General features: G+C 31.1%; 1 protein-coding gene and 1 non-coding gene across 6 annotated transcripts in view; one reads left to right on the top strand and one right to left on the bottom strand.

The window, feature by feature from the left end:
• Positions 1-4521: 4521 nt before the first annotated feature.
• Positions 4522-21928, top strand: part of LOC113861393 (pentatricopeptide repeat-containing protein At1g77405) — a 33003-nt gene continuing 15596 nt past the window's right edge. The window contains exons 1-3 of one of the 5 annotated variants that reach the window (XM_027494189.1): positions 4522-7418; positions 7543-7681; positions 8842-9291. In XM_027494189.1, the coding sequence (XP_027349990.1) occupies positions 4592-5944 (1353 nt within the window). In that variant the 5' untranslated portion in view covers positions 4522-4591 and the 3' untranslated portion in view covers positions 5945-7418; positions 7543-7681; positions 8842-9291. Of the gene's footprint in view, positions 7419-7542; positions 7682-8841; positions 9292-9335; positions 9692-21928 lie in introns of those variants that run through there. The other 4 variants (XM_027494191.1, XM_027494192.1, XM_027494190.1 and 1 more) reach the window with 4 other exon arrangements.
• Positions 11280-11382, bottom strand: LOC113864109. Its single transcript, XR_003504713.1, has one exon. It is a non-coding gene; the product is annotated as a U6 spliceosomal RNA (small nuclear RNA).

Below are 21928 nucleotides of genomic sequence, written 5' to 3'. Positions count from 1 at the left end.
TTAAATTAAAATAAATTATATTTTTAAATTTTTATCTTAATTAAAAAATATGTGATAAAACTTAATATAAAAATTTAAACTTAATGTACTATATATATATATATATATATATATATATAAAATGAAAACAATAATAACTATTAAATTAAAAAATAATTACAAAATATTTAATTTTATTTGTCTCATTAATTTGTTATTTTAAATTAACAAATAAATGTAAAATTAACTATACTATAACATTAATGTAATATAGAAAATATTGCTGATACAATAAATTAAAACACATACTTATAAATTACATATAAATTGATAAATTGACTAATAATTTAATTAAAATATGTGCAAGTTATAAAAATATATATTATTATATAATTTATTTATAATTATATTATTTATATTATTTGCTACATGGTATATATATATATATATATATATTAATATATATTATAATAAGTTTTTTTATTTTATTTTGTTATCATTTGTTTTGTAAATTTTTACTTTCAAATAAAATATAATTCAGATTTAAGCAATCTTTATTTATTATAAATAAAAAAATTATAACATAGTATATTAATATAATAATTAAATAATTAAATTAATAATAATAAAATTAAGAGTATAAAAAATATGTTAAAATAAATTTATTATTTTATTTTTAAATTTTATTTCATTTAGTTTTGATTACGCCTTATTCCTGTTCAAAGACTTAACTATTTTTTAAATTGTTTAAATATAATAATTTATTATTAAATTAATTTATTATTTAAAAAGTGTAATCATGTATAAATATTTTTAATTTTTAATATAATATAATTTCTGTTTATTATAATTATAAATAAATAAAATTATAACATAATATATTAATTTAATAATAACAGAATTAAGAATATAAAAATATATTATTAAATAATTTTATTATTTAAATATATTTTGATAGCTCTATTTTTAAATTATAATATATATATATATATATATATATATATATATATATATATATACAGGTCGGCCTGTCAGGCTTAACAGGCTTTATAAACAGCTCAGACTTCGTTTGTTTACTTAAACAGGCTTTCAAAAAGGTCTGAGCTTGGTTTGTTTATTAAAAAGGCCAAGCCAGGCCAAGCCTAAACCAAGCCAAGCCACAGGCTCCTGTCAGGCAGCCTGGCTTGTTTTCATCTCTACTTGTATTAGGATCAACAATAAACCTTGGGGGTGGCAAAGAGAGGGATGATCCAATGGCACATAGTAGCTCATTGTGACTGGGCCACGTCGCTAGCAAACCCTTGTCCAACCTAACGTGAACACTCGTTATCAGGATCGCAGTAGGCCCATTCCTGAATGATACTCTTCAAGTGCGAAATTGCTTAAAACATTTTAAATGTGCTAGATGTGACAGTAGAGAATGGTTGTTCTTCGATCGCCTTAAGACCAGAAGTAATTTAAATAGGAAAGAAGGATATGGGATCCCTATGCATTGTATAAAGACTATTAAATGAAGAGAATTCCATAATTAATCTGCATCATACATTATTTATTCACATTATAAACAACCTTGTCATCTTTATCTCAATGCTATATATATACATATATATATATATATATATATATATATGTATATGTATAATGTATAAGTCCTATCTGTATAACTCTTGTATGATTTGATTGAACTATATGGATTCACCCTTTTGTTTTGTTGTTGTTTCTCCCTTTTTTGTGGTGTGTGGACGTTTGTTTGGTGTATTGCATGTGTGTGTGCAGATGGGATCCGAGATGGTCAAGATGACGATCCTCCCGACTGCGAACGACCTCTGGATATATGATGACACTACTGAGCAGACTATCTACCAAGGGTTCTCCCGCTTGACTCTTGGTTCATTATCTGAGGTGGGTTGGGAACCCTGCTGTACCACTGATATGCTTGTAGAGATTATTTTCCCTCTGCCACTGTATGCTACCTCTATACCCTTTCCTCTCATCATTCCTATGACCGTACCAGCCCCCATGGACCCTGATGTCCCTATTCCCGTACATGTTCCAGATGTGGCCCCTGATGCTCATACACCTCAACCATCCTTTCCTCCTCCTGTGGAGCCCAAGTGCATAGATATCTATGTCATTGAGTCCACCGTTCAACCTCATCCACCTACTCCACCCTGCAAACTTTCTCCCATCAACAAGACTGGTCCTTCACATTGTAGCCCCTCACCCCCTATGTCATCTCCATTCTCCCGTATATCCTCATTTACTTCTAGTTGGTTGGAAGACGTAGATGAAGACCTACCCAATTTGCCTTCTGACCCAGATGTTGCATTATCCACTTCACTAGACTCTGATCCTTCAGAGGAATACACTCTTGTGGACTGATATTGTTTTATATATGTGTATATGCGTTTTCTTTTGTATGATGGGGCTGTTTTGGGAAGGGACATGGGTATAGTAGTCCTTTTACTCTTTTTGCAAACTTACTTTAACGATGAGCCATAGGTGTTGTTAGTATTGTAGATGTTCATTTACTTCTTTGGTTATATTACTTGAATGACTATAAATGATTAATGAACTTATTTGAAAGGTGAAATGGTGACACCTTCAAGTATTTAAATCACATATAGTATTTTTAATTACTAATCGATTTTCTACCTTTATTGACTATTTAAATTATGTACTTGCGTGTATACATCTCGTATTTAAATATTATATTACGTGTATGCGTGCTTCATATATAAGATGAATATAGTACTTATATATATATGTATACAGAAATAATTGTATTAAAATTGGTTGTGCACGCTAACTACTATATACATCCATATGTGTGTGACATAATGGTTAAATACCATGTATTTAGATATATTCACTGTACTTAGTTCGTGAAGTTAGGACGTCAAAATTGACCTCAAGCAAGCTCCCACCTGCCACAGGAATTTGTTATTGTATAGTTCAAAAGGGAGATCAGGAATCCTATCCCAAACTACTATCTTTCTCAGTCTTAAATAGAAATCTCCACCTCTAAACAAAGAAGTAATGATCTAGATTAATAAGAGCCCTTCAAAAAAGGCATATTTGTAGTCCTTTATATTCTCAAACTTAACTAGGAAGAAATCATTATTGAGATCAAGAATTTTTAATGACCTATTCTTTTTCTAAATATTACTTAGTTTCTAATTAAGATAACTAAAGTTAATGGACTTACCTAGGAGTTTGACTATAAGGGTGAACTTCCAAGGGAAACACCATAACTCATAATCCTCTTGAAGGATTCTAAATTCATGACAAAGATTTTTACTTTAATGAGTTATTTCTTTATCATCTTTAGTTTCAGATGTAGTAGTCAAATCATCTAGCACAGATTGAACAATATCTTCATCATTCATAATAAGATATAAGTCTTTCGACTCTAACAATTTATCCTTATAAAAAAAAGTCTCAGAAACACAAGGTTTAGAAAACACCTAGTTTGACCTCAAATCTAAAGAGTTGTTCTTCTTGCATGTCCTGATTCAGCACCTTTAATTTGTCCCCATGACCCATCTTCACATTCTTCGTACTGCGATCCATTTGGTCTAACTCCTCTGTTGAACACTTCTTTACCTTGTGTCGATCCATCCCTTGAAAGTCCCCTTTAGGTTGAGAGCTGAGAGTAAGAAACTCTCAGTCTTGGCGAACCTTGGCTACCCTCAAATTGTAATATCCCTTTAAGATCTCCCCAACAGCTATGGCAAGGAACTCTAATAGTGTTGGTCTTACCCCTCCTTTCTTAAAAGTAAAGAAAGTTTCTTGGAGTTATGAGGAAACCCAATCTAAGAACTTATTTTTTTTTATTATTAACACTAATTTTATCGTTACTAGTTATAATTTTTCTATTAAATATATGTTAATAAATTTTAAGATATTTTTAAACACATTTTAACGAATAAAATCAAATAATAAACGTATGTATTTCAAATGAGAAATAAAAAAAAATACTTAAAATCTCAACTAATTAATGCTTATTAATGTAGATGGTTAGGCTCTTTTATAAAAGTAAAAAGTCAATTTAAAAAATATCAAACGCATGTTCAGTATAATTTTATCACCTTTCTCTACATATATTTGAAACTATTATTAGTTTCATAAGAGAAGTATTAGATCAATTCAATTTAATAACAAAGTTAAAATATTACTTAAGTCATTATTTATTTTTTGAGATATAATATATCTTTATTTATGTGTTTATATAAAAGTTTAAAATAATGTTAATTGCTATGTTTTTATTAGTATTTTTTTATATTAAATTTTTAACTTGTGTAATAAATAAAGTATTTATACTAATTAAGTAAAATAAAAAAAAAACTCACTAATATATAATATATTTACAGAATTTACTAATATAATAACAATTAAAAAAATTACTAAATGACAATATTAATCAAAGAATAAAAAATAAAAATATTTGATTAAAAATATTCAAATTATATTTACTTTTATAAATTTTAATTTAACTTAACCTAATTTTATTTATATGAAAAATCACAGAGAAACCAAAAATTGGCGGCGGTGCAAGAAGGCAGTTGGAGTTGGTGCCAACAGGGAACACGAGTCCCTAACTCCGGCGCAAATGATAAAGAAGCCTCAGGGCCAATATCACAAACACCTGGCGAACCAAGCAGTTGTCTTCGTAATCAAAGACCTTCCATTCGATCTCAATGGCCACACAAAACCCTCATCTCCCCCATGGACCACCGAAGCCGTCACGCACGTCCTCCGATTCATCTCCCGTTACACCCTTCAATCTCCTCGCTCCATGGGCCGCCAGAAGGCCTTCCGCCACCGCACCCCCTTGCGACAGCGCAACCTCAACGAAGAATACTGCAAGCTCAGCAACAACACCCTCGTTCTGGGCCCCGCGGCCCACAGAGACCCTCACAAGGCCCACCTCGGGCCCGACAAAGCCCTCGAGTTCTTCGATTGGGTTGAAATCCGTTTTGCCTTCGCCCACACCGAATACACGTGCCGCGAGATGGCCTGCGTGTTAGCCCGCGGCAACAAACTCAAAGCCCTCTGGGATTTCCTAAAACGCATGTCGTCGAAGGAAGAATGCGACACGCACCCGCTCGTGACCACTGCGACGATCACATGCTTGATAAAACTCCTCGGAGAGCAAGGCCTCGCTAATGAAGCATTGCTCACTTTTCACCGAATGAGACAGTTTCGTTGCAAACCCGATGTTCATTCTTACAACACGCTTATCCACGCGCTCTGCAGGGTTGGGAACTTCACCAAGGCTCGGTTCTTGCTCGAACAAATGGAGCTCCCCGGGTTCCGGTGCCCGCCCGACACCTTCACTTACACGATTCTTATAAGCTCCTATTGCCGGCACGGCATGCTCACTGGTTGCCGGAAGGCCACGCGCCGACGGTTATACGAAGCTGGTCGTCTGTTCCGGTTGATGCTTTTCAAAGGATTGGTTCCCGACGTTGTCACTTACAATGCTTTGATTGATGGTTGCTGTAAGACTTATCGCGTGGGGAGGGCGATGGAGTTGTTCGATGACATGAAGAGGAGGCGCGTGGTCCCCAACCGCGTTACTTACGATTCTTTCATTAGATGTTATAGTGCTATGAATGAGATTGATAAGGCTGTTGAGATGTTGAGGGAGATGGAGAGGTTGGGGCATGGAGTTCCTAGTTGTAGTTCTTACACGCCGATCATTCACGCGCTTTGTGAAGTTGGTAGAGTTGTTGATGCTTGGGGTTTTCTTGTTGAGTTGGTTGATGGTGGTTCTGTGCCTCGAGAGTATACGTATAGGTTGGTTTGTGACGCGCTTCGCGTGGCTGGTGAGGGCGGCTTATTGGATGATGAGGTGCACGAGAGAATAAAGAATGGTATATGGAATAGGTACAGGCAAGTGGAGAAAGTTAAACCAATTATGTATCGAAAGGGGTATCCTGAGATGAAGGAGCTAGTTTGAATTCATTTCTTATGCGAAGGGACTGTTTGTTGAGTCGAATTTGAATTTGAAGTTGAATTTGGGGTGCTGCTAGTGAGCTTAGTGAGATTTGGATTCTTCAGAGAAGCTGATTCAGCCATTCAACATTTTCCGCAACCTCTACACAGGCATTCTACATTTTATGACCCCCCAATGAACTGAATGTGACTAGCCTTTGAGATTCTCCATTGTGTGATAACCATTAGCCTTTCAGCGTTTGGGGAGGTGAGTCTTGACAAACTGAGTTTTCAGATTGCCCTGCTCTGCATAATTGGAAACTATACATAATATTTTCTGTATGCTTTATATCAACTCTGAAGGAAACTATTTGTCATATAAAGTGCTTAAAGGTTCCCCTGCCTGCACCTGTGGAAACTCACTGGTTGTTTCAACTATCAAATTTCCTCTATTGAAGTTATCATTGCTTTACTCTACATTGCACTTTTTGGGGTCATTCTTGGACATGACGATTATCCAAAGATAATCAGATGTAGTGCTTGTTATAGCTGATGAAAGTTCCATTAATTTGCTCTGCATATTTTCAACCCAAGGGACTACATCTATATTCTTACCAAAAGAAATTTCCAATGTAAAGACTAAGTGTTATCTCTTTTTTATTTGTCTACTTAGTACTAATTAATTAGACATTTTCACTCTTAAATAATGCTACTATTTTGCTTTGAGTAAACTCTTATTTTAGCCCCTCTAACTGTAAGTGTCGGTCATTTTATTCCCTAACTTTACAAAAGCCTCACTTTGATCCCTGCTTTTACAAAATTATGTTCAGTTTACTCATTTTTCATATAAAATGACAATAAAAATGAAGTGAAAAATGATTACAAAGAATGATTTTTCAATGCTTGACTGGATCTTTCAAAACTGTCCTATCTTTTAAAGTAATCAAATGTTTTGACTTTCCTATTAGTAAAAATATATCACATTATTTGTCTACATCGACAGTTTTCAACGTTATTCGACATAGTAATACTTATGTCATAGTCAATTTAAATGACTATCCAATGAAAGGGACAGAAACATAATTTAAAATTAATCTTAAGTGAAGCCTACACAATCACATAATCACCAATGCCTGCTCGCCAAATTCTCAGCATTGGAAAATGAAGGTTGTATCCACAGCTTAGATTCCCAAACCACAGATGCAGAGGAATAGGAAACTCTTACGAACTGATGTTGTCTTTAATACTGAGTATTCTTGTCATGGAGATGATCATAAATTTGAAGAACTATGAACTTGTGTACTCAAGTTCACATCATATGGTTTGATATAGGACTGAGGTCAAAACTCCAAATGAGGAGAGTGCCAGTTCTAAGAAGAGTAAGATATTTATCTTTAAAGAGCTTGCAACGATAACCAAATTTTTAGGGATGAAACCTTTATTGGGCAAGGTTGATTTGGAACTGTTTCCTAAGGAAAAAGATAGAGAAAATGAATCAGGTATAATTCGATGGTTGGATTTTTTCTTTTTTGTTGCTCTTCTTCTTTTACAATGCCAGCACGTTAGTTAAATTGTTGTGCAATATGATTCTTTTATCCATAGAGGTTTGGAATATTTTATCAGGTTGTAGCTGTTACAAGACCTTATACTAATGGTGTCAAAGGGGAGAAAAAATTTTCAGTTGTGGTTCCCATGGTCTAACCAATTCCAACCTTGTTAATGTGATCAACGACTGGGCTGAAAGGGATCAACATCTTCTTTGGTATGAATACATGGAATAATTTACTATAATGCAATGTTTAGTTTCTTTAACATTGAACTCTCATCACTTACTTACTGGTGGTAAAGGTCTCACCCTCTAGAAAATCAGATGAAATTTATGTAAAGGCTTAGGTTGTGTTTGGACAGGGCATTTCAATGTTACTACAATTTATATATTTGGATAGTAAGCAAAAAGTTTTAAAATACAACAGAATTTTTACTAAATAATTTTTTTGTAGAAAGAATTTCAAATGACTTGTTTTTAGAGAGAATTTCAAAATCTCTCTATTATGCTTAACTTTGTATTTATCATTCATAATTCTTCTCATACTTGACTCTCACTCTTAAGCATCCCTAATTGTTGCTTTCATATTTTCTAGAATTTTAAAAATTCTCCATCCAAACACAACCTTAATTTACCCGAATGGAAATAAGTGGACAGAAATAGAAAGAAGTGAAAATAAGTGGTTTTTTGAGTTTAGATTGAGAGGGAAAAAAAAGAAAGAGAAGTAAAATTTTCTTGCTAATTTAGATTGATAGAAAGGTGAAAAGAAAGAAAATGAGAATGATATAAGATTAACTTTTTATCCTTATTTTATATATTCACTTTCGTTGTTTCTTTAATTTTCTTTGCACTTGAGCCAAGAAAGTTTTCATGGGGTCTGTGTACATTTTATTCCAACACTTAGTTTTCTATCATCATAATCATTCTGTTTTTCTTAGTTTTCCACCAAACCAAACGAAGCAGAAAGCATGAAATAATGTACACTTCATGAAGTTAAGAGAAGTTAATTCTAAAGGAGCTGCAGACAATGATAGTTCCCCGACCAAAATTCACTACTAAATTTTGATTTAGCACCGTTGCATGTCTTTAATAGGGGTCCTGTTTGGTGGCAGATTTTAATGCTTTATAACTTTAATGTAATTCCTACTGTGACTTCTCTATTCTGTATATGCTTCTGTATTCACCAAAAATACATCTAGACCTTATCTCTATCATAGCGCCATCTCCTTTGCTCCAATGCAATTGATATTTTCTACACCTTCATTTTTTACAATACTGAGGACAACATTGATTACATGGCAGGATGCAAATGTTGTCCCATATCTGTCGATTTATTATATTGTAGAAGTGACAATTTGATCATTGATTATTTGCAGATATTTCATCTGATAAAGAACCACGTGATTGGAATACCAGAATGATAATAGCTGTTGGTGCAGCAAAAGGACTAAATTATCTGTACCGTTGTGCTAAAGCCTGTGTTATACAGGATCTATAGCATTCAATATATTACTTGATAGGAGTGGACGTGGGTTTGGACCATAAGGAAAGGCTCAAGGTATGGAGAGTGTATGTTAGGAGAGACCGGGTGAAGGGTAGAGAAGATGAGGTGGTAGGAGTTGTAACAAAATTGTCAAACAGTGGGGAATGAAGATTTGGTGTATATAGGGAATGAGTAGGAGAGAGAGAGGAGGCTGGTTTTTTACGGGAAAATTCTGTTATGGGCAGAGGGCTGTAGCCTCTCTGAAGGAGCAGTGGGGTTGTTTTTCCTTCTGTATTGCTTTCTTCTACATCAAATAATACAATCATTCCCAGATTTTTCAATCTATTCTGCAGTCTATTTTTTGGTCCCTAACATTACTGAATGAAGGTTTCCATACAAAATTTTCTGATTTTGGACTGGCAAAATTTGATCCAACTGGAGACCAATCGTCAGATGGTGCCACCAGGATCATAGGAACATGGTTACTGTGGTGCTACTAGTGGAAAATTAACCATGAGATTTGGCGTTTACAAATAGCGTTGTCTTATTGGAGCTAATTACCGGATATAGAACATATGAACCCGTGGCCCTGAAAAGCGTCTTGTTTGTTACCCATATTATCATAACTTTTTTTATTACTCTAGGCATATCAGATCAGATTTGCTGGCGGTGGAGAATAGAATCTTTTGACCACCGGTCGTCAAGGAGATGCAAACCGTTGCTATAATCTTTGTTTTAATGAAGGGGTGATATTGAAGAAGGGTTACCTGATGGGTCTTGTTTAAATTTTACTATTTTAAAATTTCATCTATGAGTCCCTTAAATGAAATGAAAGTTGTCTGGGCAATCTGGCTCATACGTAGAGCAAACACTTTGTAGTGCGAGTTCTAAAACAAAATTATATTATTCTACATGAAAACATTAGTTGTGCTATTGAGATACTCTTTCTATCGTCTTTTCTATGGGACATTTTGTTAACATATGTGCTCCAACGTGAACAATGTAAAATTCTTATCCAACACAAATCTTGAAAAAAGAGTTTTTCATTTACTGCTGCGCTCTAGAATGGCAACAACCTCATACATGGTCCACCAATTCTTTAACGAATTGGAACACGAAGAACATCATGGCCACGGAAACAATAGCCGATTCACGGCCCTCCTTCTGCTTCTTTTCTCATTTTTAATTAATATTTTGCACTTGAAATTGGAAGAAGCTGAATTATGAAATATGAAGCATTTTCTTATTAATTAGCTGTTGTTGATATATGAATTTGCAGGCATGTTGATAGTGTGGAAAGGAATGATTAGATAATAGCCTTTGTAATTAGCCAATATGATTAACTGACTACGTAGTATCCACTATCCAGGGAATATTATAGCATTTCTTGTTCTGTTAGCCTGATCTAACGCATGTTTACTTGACACAATCTTTTTACTTGATATCTAGTTGGGATAAATGTTATCTGATGTCAATATTTTGAAGAAATAATCTAAAATCATCACTCTTCAAGAAATCATAATTTGAGAGAACATAATGGTTCAGTTGGCTATGCACATCTTTCATAGACAAGTTGCATGCCTGCAGCTTGATTAATATAGTCAAAATTGCTATTCCTACTGCAAGATTAACTGAGCTTGGTTTCCTAATAAACATAGGGACAACCAATGTTTGGTGACCGAAGGAATTTTCAAGATTGGCAGATCCATGGTTGCAAGGTAGCCAAGTAAAATGGGTTGACAGCTATTTTTAAAAGTGCAGTCCAAGACCAGAGGCTGCTATATACGTGCTTTGAGCCGAATTTTCAGGAGTTACGGTTGTAGCATTAAAAGGCGAAAAATTATTAATACCTCTTTGTGCTAACATACTAAATATTGCTGGAACCAAGCACATTTAAGTTCAGTTGTTCTATTAAAATTTATTGAGCAAGTTTTTCACGGTTTCATCCATGTGCTGAATCATGTAATGAATGGACAACTAATGCCATCCATTAGTATCTAGTATATATAGTATAACAGACATCAATTACCTGATAATGGAGGGGCACGTTAGTATGTTGGATGTCATGAACTCCTAATGAAATTCCAATCGCAAAACCAAGTCCAAAGTGACTGATGTCAATTTAGCGGTTAGTAAAATGGCAGATGACAGCACTTACAGATCCTACACAGTAGTGACAAAAACCCACCAAGTGTCAAATAATGAATCTTGACATACATAAGCATTGAAGTTCAAACATACAATGCCGTGCTACCATAATTTTTATTAGGATCTAAGACAAGTAGCTTATTCTTCCCTACAAAATAGTCACAAATCACCAGCGAGAGCGAAAAAAATTTGGACCATTTCTCGATTTGTGCGTGTCATCCTTGCGCAGGGGCCATGCTAATCTTCTCTGTATCGTTCCAATTTTATCAGATGTCCCCGAAGGGACAAGCTAACACGTACCCATGTGTTATATAAAGAGGCGAGATAACAGTAAATTAAATGATGTGGGACTTCAAAGAGAACAGTTATATAAATAACTCAAGTGTAATACACAGCCGACACTATAGGCAGATAACATACATCTCCTCTCCGCTATACGAAAACAAGAACAATTTCTTTCCTTCCTTCTCAAAGCGTAGCAACTGTAACTGAGTTTTTTTTTAATATTAGATTTTTGGTAAATAGGTGCTGCACATAGAACTAAGCACCTAAATGTGTAGCCTTATTGACCTCATTACTGAATCTGATCTACTCTTCTAGCGTTTGACTAGTGATGACAATGATTAAAGTAATATGAATACGGCAAAATTTATTTACAATAGATAAAATACTTACCCGTTATATGAATATGGATATAAATATAGGTAAATATTCGTAATTTTTAATAGAAATAGGTGCGGGTATAGGTATCTATGTTCTGCCCAATACCCGCATACATACATATATATATATATATATATATATATATATTTATATTATTATATTATTTATGTGAAGTTATATAAGATTAATGTAAAAATATATTTAATAATAAAGTAAACTAAAAATTTTATTTTGTTTTATATTTTTAATAAAAAATTTATTTACTATTTTATAAAGATTAATTAGGCTAATACAATTTAATTATTATACAATTGATATGAAATTGACTTTTTTAAAAAAATATTATTTTTATATGACACATGTAAAATATTTTTCACGCAAATATTTTTGTTAATAAAATTATATTAATATTTAAAATATAAAGTGAATGATAAATAATAAATATTTTATAAATTTTACAATTACCTACTATTACCGTAAACTTATTATTTATTGATAATATTTAAATTTTATTTTTTATATTTTAATTTAAAATAATATTTTTCTATGCAACATGTGTATTACAAGCACAATTATAATATACTGAATCTAAATAATATTATTCTTACTATTTATTTATGTTCATAGAAGTTTTTGAAAAGATATAAAATATAAAAAAAATATTATTAATTCTTATTTGTTAATTTTTTCTTTGGATAAAAAAGTATAATTTTTTTGATATACACGTTTATTTCTTTATTATAAAATTTTATTGTAACCATTTATCTTTTATTCAAATTCTTTTTTTTTAATTTATATACATTATAAATATCTAATTTATTAAAATAAATTTTCAAAAGTTTATATTTTTAACAAAATACTTTTATATAATACATAAGTTAAAAATACTACTATTAATATATATATATATATATATATTATTTTAATTAAATCCGTTATTTTTTTTACAATTTTAGATTCAAAAGTTAAAAAATATATTTTATGTATCTACTTTTCATTATCGTTTAGTACTTGAACTTCTTTACCCTAACTGTATTCTTATTTTTAATATCTGCTTCATTAAAATCTAGCAACTATATAAGAGTATGCAAAAAATCTAAATTTAATGATGTAATCTATAACTAAAACAAATTAGATTTAAAAATCTAATTTTTTTTTTTAAAATTTAGACATCTAATCCAATTTTTTTTTGAGTTGAGATAAATTTATAACCGGTTTCCCTATTTTTAGCGGTAGCTCCCTCCAGCACTCTTATGGAAGCCTGTGCCCAAACATTCGCTTTTAATTTTCAGCAGTAGATCGCTCCATGGTCCCTATATAAGTTTAGTTTTATGCGCCAAATATACACTTCACTTTGTTTCTTGCAGTGTCAATATATATATTATTTTTTATTAAATATATTTTAAAAATTATATTTCTAATTATTTTATGATAAGTAAATTTTATATCTTATAATAATATTTTTAATATATTAATTTATATTAAATAAAATAAAAATATAGAATATTATGAATATATATATATATATATATATATATATCTTACTATGCTAAGAAAATATATTATTAAAATTAGTTTTAAACTTGATTTAAATTTTAAAATCAGTTTTAATCTAAATTTTAAAAAATAATATAGATTGGTTTAAAATCTAATTTATATAATTAGATTTAAAATAGATTTAGATTGAATTTATACAAATCTAATTCATTCTCACCCTTACAATTATGAAACGTTATTCTTTAGAGTTAGTTGTCAATGTTGTCACTAAGTGATCCACATGAAAGGTCACTTATTATGCAGATCTATTTCGTTGTCGATCAATCGAATCTCATACAAGATAGAGTCATCATGGATAAATAACTTGTATATTTAGTTTCGGTTACTGTTTCTAATAATTTTAGTTTAAAAAATTATTGTATCAAGATACATTTAACACTTGTGATCTTTAAATTTTTTTATCTATATTTGTACCTTGTTCGATAATTATTGTATTAAGATAAGTATGCGGTACAGGTACAGAAATTAATGTTCATAACCACGCTGGTATAAGGCTGAGTACGAGTATTTTTTTTAAACGCAGGCATGGGGATAGGTACTATAGTACCCTACTCATTGACATCCCTACCTTTGACACATATTATTTCATATCATTTATTTTATTTTTATTAATCACTTTTAATTAAATTATATAAATAATTAAAGTTAATATTTCAATTTAATAAATATAATAATTATACGTAATTTAGATTTTCATCAGCTTTATTTATAAAAAATATATTAAAAAAGTTTATAAAAATATAAAATGCTTTATAAAAAATTACTAAAATATTTCAAAAATTATCTTGTAAAAAACATTACAGGGAGTATATTTTTTTCTACTACTCTCAATTTGTTTTAGCTGTTATTTCAACTTTTCAATGAGAGAGAATTTTTTTTAAAATTAAAAATTTTGAAAATTTTCATTTCTTATATTTTTATCTTCATTCTAATTAATTAAATATTAATAATGCTTTCTTACGTTCTTTCGTCTAATTCATTATGAGTAAACAAATATGCTGAACATAGATTGTATTGTTTAAGGATGCTTCCGGATTATATTGAGTTAGTTTTTAAATAAAAATTATTTTATTTAATAATAAAAAATATTACAGTTTTGTTTAGATTAGTTTAAATAAAATTTTAAATTTAATCCTATTGAAATAAAAGTGATTTAGATTGAATTGAATATATTAACTTTTATTTTATTTTAAATTTAATTAGAATATAATGAATAAATTATTCGTCTATACTATTTTTAATTAAATTTTATTTTTATAAAAAATATAAAGTTTATATAAAAATACAATACATAAGAAAAATTTAAAATTAATTTAAACAAATAAATTTATGAAAATATTAAATCAATAAAATATTAACCTAAAAAATAATTATTTTAGTTTTCAATTTTGCAGTTCAGCTTTTACGATTTATATTAGATTAGAACGGTGTGTGAACATCTCAATACTCTATTTGTGACGTTTCTAATATAAGAAACCTTATTAAGCTATAATAATACTATGATTGTTTTTTATTTTACGTATATCATTAAATTAAAATAAAATTATTGAATAAATTACTTAAAATATGTTATAAGGTTATTTTAAAATTTATAAAAAAATAATATTAATTTTTTATTTATACTACAAATATTTTCTACTTGAAATATTCTCTACCAGTTAATTCACGTGTTCTAATGATGAAAGAATAAGTATTATAAATATATATACACACACCAGACTAGGGGACGACTTCAGCTATAATCGAAACAGTTCTTTTACATATATTAGATATATTTTTTTATGACTAAATCTATTAAAATTAACTTTAAATGGGATAGTTTAGATTGACCGGATAAATTATGAACACCTCTCTCTGCTATATATGAATTACCTTTAGGCTTTAGTGCCAATTACAATTATCCTTTTCCCATGCATGTAAAAGTATTAAAAAAATTGTATAAAAATTCTTTTGAAGAAATTAATATGAGTACTAATACTTAAACAGCAAAAATATCTCGAGTTCAAGTTTAATCCCCAATTGGTAAAAGGAATTGTTATCATAAAGATATATCTTGACACATTATTTTTTAAAAATGACTAATTTTTATCGTTGTTTATCTTTGCATTTTTAAGAAGTAAATTTATAAAAAATACATTATATCCAATATATTTAAAAATAACAAGCCTACAACTTGTTTAAAACATATAAAAATATAAATTTTAATGTTTATATAAAAATATTTGACACTTGCAATAGTAATTATTATTGAGTAGTATTTAAATTTAATTATATTTTTTATTTTTATAAATATTCGACATTTTGTGATAATTCTTTATAAAGTTTTTTTATTATGATTTAGTCTCTGAAAAGTTAAAAAGTTATGATTTAGTCTTTATTGTTAACTATCCTTTTGTTAAGTACTGAACTGGTTAATAGAGAATCAACTCAGCACTCTATGTGGCTATCTCGAAGCCCTGCAGTGCCTAAGTGAAACCATACCTGCTAAGGTAGATTATAAATGAATAAGAAACAAAAAATAATTTGTGCAACTAACTTCATGGTCTTATGTTTTTAGCAAATACTGAAAAACCCTAATTTTTGATACTTCACTTCATCATCTTCTCTTCTTTATTAGAAGTGGAAGGACAAAAGCTCCAAATATAATTTGATGGCAACAAATTTGCGAACTTCAAGGTCTTGGTTAGTAGTGTCGAAGCCTTCAAGATGATGTGTATGTGGTTGTGGAGAATTAGTGGTCCTACTAACTTCTAACAGTAAGTACAACCTTGGAAGGACATTTTGGAGATATTTGGATTTGAAAGTAAGTAATAGAAATATCCTTCATCAGCGTAATATTGTATTATTAATCTTTTTGTAATTTTTTTCTTACATTGGATGTGTGTAATATGTAGTTGAGGGAGTCTTGTAACTTCTTTGAATGGGCTGAGGAAGTAAAATGCATGTATTCAAATGAAGTTGCAACAATCATTGAAGACCATGTGTGTAGGATTGTAAAACTAGAAAGAAAGCTTTCATGTGAGAAGACAAAAGGATGGATTTTGTTTTACATAGTTGGGGTTTCATAGGCCTTTATTTTGTTGTTGTTTGTAACACCCTTATGTTTGTTTTTTATTATTTTTGTAGTGTATATCAATTGTCAATGCATATTATTTGAAATTAGGAGAGTTTAAGATGTGTGAGCTATATGATTTCTCGTTATAGCGAGATATGTCCTGTTGTAACAAAGATCATCCAAAATTAGGTTCTCTAGAACTCTCTCGCTATAGGAAGGAGTCTCGCTGTAACAAGAAGTGCATAAGGTTGACCCAACAAACACTCTCGCTAAAGCAAGAAATTTTTGCTGGAGCGAGAGAGATTCTTGGTGTAGTGAAAATTGTAACACTTAAATTTTAATTTTAATTAAATAATAATTTTGCAAATTTGAATAACCAAATTTTCATAAGATATTTCGAAATAAGAGAAGGGTTACAAATTAATATCAAATAACTGCTATAGGATTAGTTCAATTACAACATTTTTCAAAATAAAATATAAGTCCTATAGCAGTCCAGTCCATCCGTCCCTTCACTGAGCTTGATGCTGATCGTCTTGATTATCTGAAAAATAACTGTAAGGGTGAGTACTCTACACTACTCAAAACACACAAATAACTATAGAGTCTCCTCTCAGAATCATTTTAACACATTACATAGACATATTCACATGCAGTATTACCACACAGTTCATTCCAGTGCAACACCGATGCACTCACGACATCCACAGCACGTCACATTTATAACTACAAATAATGACAACAATCCTGTGCATGCGCACGCCAGCCACGCTCACTGTAGCACTGTGATCACAGCTTCACATCATGAATGGTCGCCGGTTACTCCCGCCTCACGGATATCACGTGGGTAGTCAAGAGTTGCTCAACAAATATAGTGGTCAGATGTCTAGTCAGGAAGAGAGAGTGTGGCCCGTGGTACACCCGTTCCACAGTCGATGTTACCACCACTCTTCCTTCCCTAAGATATTTCTACCGTCCTCATTTTTCACACCTTCAGTGTATCGCTGACCATTCATAGCACATTACAACGATGCTAACACGCTCATTCACATATATTCCATTCACGCATGCAATAATCACGCTTACACACGGCACACAGCCCACATTGCATTTAAATACACGGTACTAGGCCCACATTCATTTCATATTACACAGTACATAGCTAATATTCATCTATATTACACAGCCCTCGGACCCACATTTATTCACAATATTCACTCTATCATGCAACATCTAGCATACAACTCACATTCATCAATTTCAGGTAAACACACACAATACTCAACAATTAACAGCAAATCACACATAATAGAGTAGGATACAGTCCCCCCTTACCTTAGATTGAAGACCCACACTCAGATTCGACCTTGGAAATGCTCCTCACACAGATTTCGGCCTAACCACATGGAAAAACTCCATGAGAACCCAAGGAAATTACGAAAACAGAGGATGGGGTTGAAAAATGAAAATCTTAATCATTAAAACTTACCTCCAAACGCCCCAAACGTGATTTCAACCTTCAATCTATCTTCCGAATGACTTTAGAGGTAATTTAATCGATAGAAAAGGGTTTTGGATCGAGAGAATCGAAGGGATTTTGAGAAATGAATTCTCAAATCCCAAACCCCCTTTTTAAAATCCCTCCCCTAGCTGCAGCCATACGCCCTCTCGCTATAGCGAAAAACTTAGAGAAAATTGCACTCTGGTTTCTGCAGAATCTCACTACACCAAGACCCTCTCGCTACAACGAGACTGCACCCAGAAATGTGCCCCAAATTGTCGCTCTGTCGCTACAGCGAGAAGGCGACAGATGCATGCCTTTTACCTAAGGTCCTCTCATTACAGTGAGATATTCTTATTGCAGCGATAATGCCTTGCACCAGAACTTAGCCTATTTTTCTTCAGTCTAATTCCAGCCACAAACTCATATCATAATAAGATCATATACATATTGTTTGGTACCATTGTTTGGTTTTTTCGTTGTAGCGAGAAAAGGACTCGTTATAGTAAGAACTTCTCGTTGTAGTAAGAATGTCGCGAGTTAAAGAGTATTTAAGGGTTTTTAACTTAGAAAACTTGAATTATAATCTAAGTCACGACTTATCTTATGCTCTCTTTGATTTCTCAATCTTCTTTCCTTGAACTTGAATCTTTCTTCAAATCTGAGCTTGGAAGTTCACCCTAATCGTCTCCAAGTAAATTCTTGGAGCTTAGTTTTTCGTTCTTTAGTTATTTCTCTATTTCTTACTTCTCAAAATTCTTTCTTTTATGATATTTAGGAAGAACTCAACTCTTTAAGCAAGATTATTCACAAATCTCTTTCTAAACTTTCATTTCAAGGTAAGGAGAGTTTTATTTTCCATTACTAAGAACATGATGTATTTTGTACACTTGAAAATATATTATTAATTGTTTGTCCTTTGTTTGTAAATATGTATTTGGGTGAAACTAATGTTGATTTAGTTACATGATGAAATATGTTTTCTTTGCTCTTGATGACTTAGGTTATATGTGGTATCGAATATGTACGTTTTGAACTGAACCTGGAGGTATCTGACCTTCGACATGATTGATTGATAATATGTAATAGGTGACCTAAACTCTTGACCATGCTTTTGTTAAAAGATGTCAGGTTAGCACACATTGTATATATGTTGTTGCAGTTATCCAGCAACTATCTATACAAAGGAAGACCTTAAGGGATCACAGGGGCAATGGTTGTGAAATTATGAGATGTGTAATTATAATAGGTGAATCATAATTGATTGATTGGTGTGATTATAATACAAGTATTGTAATACATCGACAGATGTAATTATAATACATGTATTATAATGCATTAATTAATATGGTTATAACACACGTATTATGAGATATTGCTCGATGTGAGAATGTTCAAGTGAAATCATAATATTAATAAATGTTGAATGCATATAAGTTTTATTGGGATGTATTTGTCATTTTTGATTGGCTAATGTGTTGTTTATTTATATGTATGCCTTAAAATTATTATTTACTTATGTTTTGGAGACAAAGAAAAGAGGTTCATCCTTACTAAATATTTCAGGGAAGTAGGATGCCCAGTCCCTAGAGAAATATTAAATTAGAGAGTTAGCTTAGAGATAACGACTAGAATCGTCTTCTATATTTTGGTATGAAGATAATTGCTCATTAGGACTAAGTTATTTTGATTTTTGTAAATGATATATATAAGTCCTAATGTATTTTAGAATTAGTAACTGTAATTATGAAACCTTTGTATATTAATAAAGCCGACACACACACACACACACACACACACACACACACATATATATATATATATATATATATATATATATATATCAATTTTAGTCTAAATTTATTTATTTCTTATTGCTTTACTACTGGAATATTTTGTAAGTCCGAGTAACGAAGATGAAAGTTTTAAATTTTCTCGAGCTTTGCATTAAGAATATAAGTAAATTTATTTTGTTTCCTATTTCCTTTATAAAATTATTTCATAAATTGTATAAATAAATTAAGGACGTTACATTGTTAATGTATGTTGCCATGAAAGGCTAACAAATCGGTAATATGTAATTGTGTATAGATATTACAATGCTTAAGTTTTTAGGTATGTATTCCAATATGGCTTGACTCATGTACCAAAATTTGACATCAATGAAATATTGTTTTGTTTAGTCTGAAATGGTTGTTTATTATGGTGTGTAGTGTTTGGCTTATTTAACTAATTTTGGTTGAATCCAATTGCAATTTCACTTAGTATTGTCATTAATGTTGTAATAAATAACATTGTAGCACAAAAAATAATAAGACCATTGCAATATGATAATAAAGTGACATTTCAAAAAATAACTTGGCAAATTTTTACATTCAAAATAAAAGCCTTCTAAGTTGTTTTGTCATGAGGCTAATGGCATAAGTATACCCAAAATAAGAGCATATTATTTTTTACATCATGTGGCATAAATATATCTAAAATAAGATCATACTATTTTGTACATCTTACGGCATAACTACATAAAAAATAATAGGGTCCTAATAAAACTAAATTAAGCTAACGTATTAGATTGGTTGACAATTGGGTTGATAACTACAAGTTCAGATTGGCTTGTAGTGAGTATTGATGTTTGTGATCCATGTTCCTATAGACAAAAAATGAGAATTTGTTAACCTATGAAAAAGTCGTTAATATGAAAAAAAAAAAATTTAACCAATGATCAATCTTGAACTTACCTACTAAACTAGGGGTTTAGACATGTTTGGACAAATAGTCCTATTATGTCCAAACCTCATACACTTATTGTATTTGTCTTAGAAATGTAACCTCCTTAGTTTTGCTGGGTTTGGTTCTTCAACAGGATCCCTTCTCCTCAGCTTTTTAGGATTACTTGGTCTCTTTTTGTATGAAGGTGGCAAAATGACATCCTTTTCTACTTATGGCCATCTGTTTTGACCATTAATTAGACTAATAACATGGTCATAGCATCTCATATATGCTTGCTTACTATAGTATTAGTGTATATAATCAATTGACTTATCCTCCTTATATGATATTACAACATAAGCATGTCTACATGGAATGTCCACTACACTTCAAAAGTTACATGAACAGATGTGTCTGGAAGTCAACAACAAATTTTTGTGTAAATAAAGTGTGTGACCTTAAATTTCAACTCCCTAGCTCATGTAAGAAACCAATTTACACTATGTTCAATTTCCATATCAAGCTTTTTCTTAGGTTTAAGCATGACATCACCTTGCAATTTATTCCCTTTCTTTCTTAGAGTGGAATACCTTCCCATTAAATACAACATAATTCACTCTAACATACTTAGAATATGTTTTACTCTAGTTTGCAAAGTAGTGATGTTGAAGGTCTTACATAAGTTATTCATATTTACATCACACCTAGGATAAAAATTGAAACAATGTTTACACCAATTTTCCTTAGGGATTGCAGACAATCACTCATAAGCCATAACATCCATATCTTTCATTTGACTCATTTTTTCTCCTAAGCTTGCAGGTAAGTTGCTTTAGATGCCTCCATCATCAACATTTTTAGCATTGCACCCCCTCTAAATTTTTTTTTCTAGATTACTGTATAAGTATCTAACACAGTACCTTGTTCTAAACACATTAATAGCTCCTCAAAAACTTGTACCAAACCCTTAAAAAAGAACCAGTGTTAGGATTTAGTCCTTTAAAACTTATATAAGTTAGAATTGAGTCCCTCTAACATAAAGTATAGAATATTGAAAAAACTAAATACTGAAACTTGCCTTTTGTTAGTAAGATATAAAGACATATTTCTTAGTTAATTGGTCCTCAATGTCCTCCAATAGCAAACTCAAAAATCACCTCCAAGTCTCCTTTGTTTATGTTTATACTACGTGGGAAATATATTTCATTTGCATCCCTTGCTACTATAATAAAAAGTTGCCCACCATACTAGGTCTTCATATGACAACCATCCACACCAATGAATGGTCTATAACCAAAGATAAAACGTCTTTTACACTCATCCAAACACATGTAAAAGCTACCAAAG

This window comes from Abrus precatorius, unplaced genomic scaffold, assembly GCF_003935025.1.
Source record: "Abrus precatorius isolate BTA unplaced genomic scaffold, Abrus_2018 Scaffold3, whole genome shotgun sequence".
NCBI lineage: Eukaryota > Viridiplantae > Streptophyta > Magnoliopsida > Fabales > Fabaceae > Abrus > Abrus precatorius.
This window is presented reverse-complemented; position numbering and strand designations above follow the sequence as displayed.